The sequence below is a fragment of the Elaeis guineensis genome, chromosome 2 (genome assembly GCF_000442705.2).
Source record: "Elaeis guineensis isolate ETL-2024a chromosome 2, EG11, whole genome shotgun sequence".
NCBI classification, from domain to species: Eukaryota; Viridiplantae; Streptophyta; class Magnoliopsida; order Arecales; family Arecaceae; genus Elaeis; species Elaeis guineensis.
The window spans coordinates 7,118,503-7,122,693 of record NC_025994.2 but is presented as its reverse complement, the minus strand read 5'-3'; the positions used below and the strand labels follow the sequence as shown (position 1 = coordinate 7,122,693).

Genomic DNA, 4,191 nt, shown 5'->3' with positions numbered 1-4,191 from the left:
TTAAGTGGCATTTAACTAAAGAGTCTTAAAGTTCTGATAAATGGAGAGTTTGCAATAAAATGTCATTTGCATGAGCCCACATTCCATAATATGAAACAGCTTTTTCTAAGAGTATCAAATGTGGAAGCAGAAACTAATGTCCATTTATTGAAATTTCAAATTTTCAGGCTCTATTGAACATGATGGGAAAATCTTAAAATTCTATTCAAATAAAAGAACTTGCATGCGCACGTATAAATCTAAGTTTCAATTTTTGGAAGGATAATTTCAACCTTTGCACACTGGAACAGTATTCTTTTTAACTAAAAACTGAACATAATATCTGGAAGACTGGAAAACTTTAGGCTTTAGTGTGCTTAGGATTTGAGTCATTTTCATCAAGGTATACACATAGTGGTTTGTTGCAGTAATATTCTGCAAGAAGACAAAAGCCTCTGAAGCCCCTTTAATGAAACACTAGAAAACTACTAACATAAACATGCAGATTGGAAGTGAAATGAAACATATAACTTGACTCATGCTCCAAACGACATCACAAGAATAGATCAGCATACTTCCATAAATATACAAGTGAACAGTACCATGTCGAGAACTGGCTAGTTGCAATAGATGCATCATGAAAGAAGGTACTAGAAGAGGCACCATCAACTCTATAGACATTTGTGAGAGTACAAGAACGCACACACGTACACCTGTGCGTGCCCTCAAAAACATGGAGAGAGGGGGGAGAACACTCTCTGAAAGATTTAAAATGCTCGAATACATTCTTTGAATAAATTAGCACACTTATGCAAAATTACATATGAAAGAAATATATGTCAACAGAAGTTTACTTTCAAACAACCTTTGATAAGTACCAGAGAAATAAAATAGGCTTTTCTATTAAACTAAGCATCCAGTTCTATCAGAGAAAATTGTCCATAAGCTGAATTAATTGCCAGATGAATGATAATTCCTAACATTTATTTGGTTGTCCCAATAATGCATGACTCCAGTGACTGAAATAAATGTCCTGAAATTGCCGACGCTAAACTACAATGTGAGTGGCCATTTTGATGTTTGTATTAAAAGTCAAGTGGCGTGCAAAGGCCTGGCAAGCTATTATCAAAACTCTGAATATTGCATAAGCTTAGCTCAAGGCTTTAGGGAGAAAGGCAATTACCTGTGACTCATCTCTGCTAAGGAACCTTCCTCCAATGCCTCGCTGACGCCTTTCAGCCAAAGCTTGTTGTGAAGGAACCTGCAAAGAACAGGGAGCATATCACTGTGGAACTCAATTTGACCCACAGAACACAATTGCAGAGATGCAGTCAAAGATCCCAACAGTTTAACACAAAATGCATCTCTCTCATTAACACTCTGATGTCACAACTATCTGATATCAACTCATATTGCAGGGATCCATACAACCCATGCTTTTTCTTTCTTTCAAATGCAGTGCATGTATCTTACAACCTTGAAGACAACTTTGCAACTTTACCTTAACAGGACTCTCTACACCCTGCCTATTAGTCTTTTTCATCGTGTATTTGAGAATTATATCTCTCCTTTCTTCTTGTGTGTATCGAAATGCTCTTACACCAAGCTCCCTCAACAATCGAGACTGTGCAGTATTGGTTAGAGGGATTGCCTTCCCATCATCTTTCCTAGCAGCAGCTGCGACTGCAGGCACAGGCATACCAACAGCTGGAGCAGATGGTTTCTGCCCAACATCCTTCTCCACAACCACTTGTTCTTTTACCGGAGGACCACTTTGGACCTCGAGCCCATGGTCATCACCGGCCATACCTCCCTTCTCTGTTGAACTCTCGACCTGGATGACCTCCACCACATCCCCATCTTTCCTCGCTGATTGTGCTGCTGCTGCTGCCTCCTCTGCAAGCCTGCGAGCTCTCCTCTTATATGGCCCCCGCTTCCGTTTCCCTGCACTGGCATCCAAATTCTTCCTGTACATTAGATAATTTCCTCTCCAACACAAGAACCTCTGCATGATTAGAGCACCACTGCCTGCTGACCGCCTGTTGGAGCCTGTCCGAGCCTTAAACCCAGACTTTTCACCATACCCATAATAGAAAGCCTTGGCAACCTCCACAGAATCGAACTCCATGCCCACGGCAGGCACCAGCCCAGCACCATCTCCACCGGCATCCTTGTTTGGCAAGAGCTCATGGTTGTGCTCCATCACAAGTTTCGACACCGTCCACATCCCATGCTCCTTCCGCACCACCTCCATCATCGCCTTACATCGGTCCCCCGCCGGCACCGCCGCCTCCCTCGTCGGCGGCCCCTGCCCGGCGCCAGCGACGCCCGCCTCCCGCATGGAGAGGTAGCTCCGCATGATGTAGGCCACCCGGAGGGCGTACTCGTTGTAGTGCGTCTGCCCCGCCGACGACCCCTGCGGCCCCTTGGCCGGAGACTCCTTCACCTCTCCAGAGGCACCCCCACTCTCCGCCGGCTCCTGGGGCTTCTCCGGGGAGTCCTTCTCCTCGTCCACCTTCAGCTCCTCCTCCGCTGGCCCCTCCTCCTCCTTTCGCCCCTCCTCCTCCGCGTTCGGATTGTCGCCCGCTATCTCCGAAATCAGCACCATTTCCACGAATTGCGATCAAAATCCAACCTCTGGAACCAGAAAGATTCAACCCTTCACATTACTCGAACCTCTACGAGCCCTAAATATCTCAATTCTTGTGAGGAAACTCGAAATTGGAGATCAAAACCCTAGAAGAGGAGGAGGAGGATGAGAGATCGTCGGAGCTGACAGAGAGTGGAAGCATACCCAAAAAAAATTTTGGAGGGAAACAGATCTTACCGGGCTTTTTTCGTCACTTTCTCGTGGGTGTGTATTTTTTCTTCACAATACCTTGCAACGCTCCCCGCAGGGGATGGACAGAGGAGGAGAGCTGGCTTGCCCTTCCTTAGGCTGCGGGCGGTCAGGAACAAAGCAGCGGGCGCTGGGTTCGGGAAAAGGCGTGAGCCGCCCTGAACAAGAGAGCAGGGCCGGGCCACTGGTGGGCCAGTGCCACGTACCCACGTGTCGGAGGCGGGCCCACCGCATTGACGCGCTCCGCTTTGCGTCACGCCGCACCTGAAGGTTTCGTGAGGAGGTATATTTGAAGGAGAACTTTCGAATTCAGGTAGTCACTTTGACAACGATGATAGAGAGAGGGCGCATATGGTGCAACGTGTCGAGTAAAGTAGGGAATTTAAAGTTTTCTTGTGATTCGGATTGGAGCAGGTTATAGTGGGAACCCCCTGCCATGGAGGAGGCGAGAGGGGCGTAAGAGCGAGATTTCAGGTGGATGTCACGTGATAGAGGCGCGGAAGGCCACGCGTTTGTCGCTGGTATGCCGGGGCGCGTTTTCTTTATTTTTCCTCTTTCTTCTATTTTAGGATAAATTATACTTTTGATCCTCAATCAATTTATTTTATAAATTTCTAAGCTCCAAAAATCTCAAATTTGATCTATATTATTGCATCATTATTTTATCCTGCATTAGGTACCAAGGATGGATAGAAGAATGACGGATGGATGAGATAGGATCGATGAGAAAAAGGATGAATGAAACTTCTATCCATCCATCTCACATACTTAGTAAAACATGAGTTCTCCTCAATTTGATACAAAAAATAATTAAAAAAAAGATACATGAAAGAAGAAGAATAGATAAAAGAGAGGATGGATGAAAAAAAGATCCATCCTTTCATATGTTTGGTGAAAGAATGGATAGAAATGACTTTTCTTGATATAGGAGGAACGACAAGGAGGATGGATGATATTTATATAATATTTTTATTAAACTACTCTTCAATAAAAATATTACTATTATTAATTTATAATATTTATTTATACTAAAAAATAAATACTATATAAATTTATAATCATTATAAGCTATAACTATATGAAAAATTATTTAAATATTTATTTTTAATTTAATTTAATAATAATTTTAGCAATTAAATATTAACTAATTAATTGTATATTAATTATATAAATAACTAATTAATTAATAATTTAATTTAAATAATTAATTGATATTATACAAATAGATAATTAAAAATAGTAAATAAAAATAAAAAAATAGAAAAAAATCTTAATTATTTAATCATAATTATCAAAATTATGTACTAAAATTAAAATAATTAATAATAAAATTAATAGTATATGATTAATCATATATATATAAATATATATAA

General features: G+C 41.5%; 1 protein-coding gene across 2 annotated transcripts; it reads right to left on the bottom strand.

Annotated features, from left to right (window-relative positions):
* Positions 1-910: 910 nt before the first annotated feature.
* Positions 911-2,988, bottom strand: LOC140855560 (uncharacterized). Of its 2 annotated transcripts, none has more exons than XM_073251523.1 (3): positions 2,807-2,988; positions 1,481-2,616; positions 911-1,240 (listed from the first exon to the last, which is right to left on the bottom strand). In XM_073251523.1, exons 2-3 carry the CDS (start codon positions 2,585-2,587, stop codon positions 1,130-1,132), a joined length of 1,218 nt encoding a protein of 405 aa, XP_073107624.1. In that variant the 5' UTR covers positions 2,588-2,616; positions 2,807-2,988; the 3' UTR covers positions 911-1,129. The 2 variants fall into 2 exon arrangements, with proteins under 2 accessions (XP_073107624.1, XP_073107623.1); XM_073251522.1 differs by having other exon boundaries at positions 913-1,240; positions 1,481-2,715; positions 2,807-2,984.
* Between the last annotated feature and the right edge of the window lie 1,203 nt (positions 2,989-4,191).

Bases quoted from the DNA above. Each gene is read 5' to 3' on its own strand.
- LOC140855560 (XM_073251523.1), bottom strand. From the start codon at position 2,587: ATGGTGCTGATTTCGGAGATAGCGGGCGACAATCCGAACGCGGAGGAG. The intron at 1,241-1,480 runs GTAAAGTTGCAA...TGTTCTTTGCAG, and splicing joins GTGTAGAGAGTCCTGTTAAG to GTTCCTTCACAACAAGCTTT.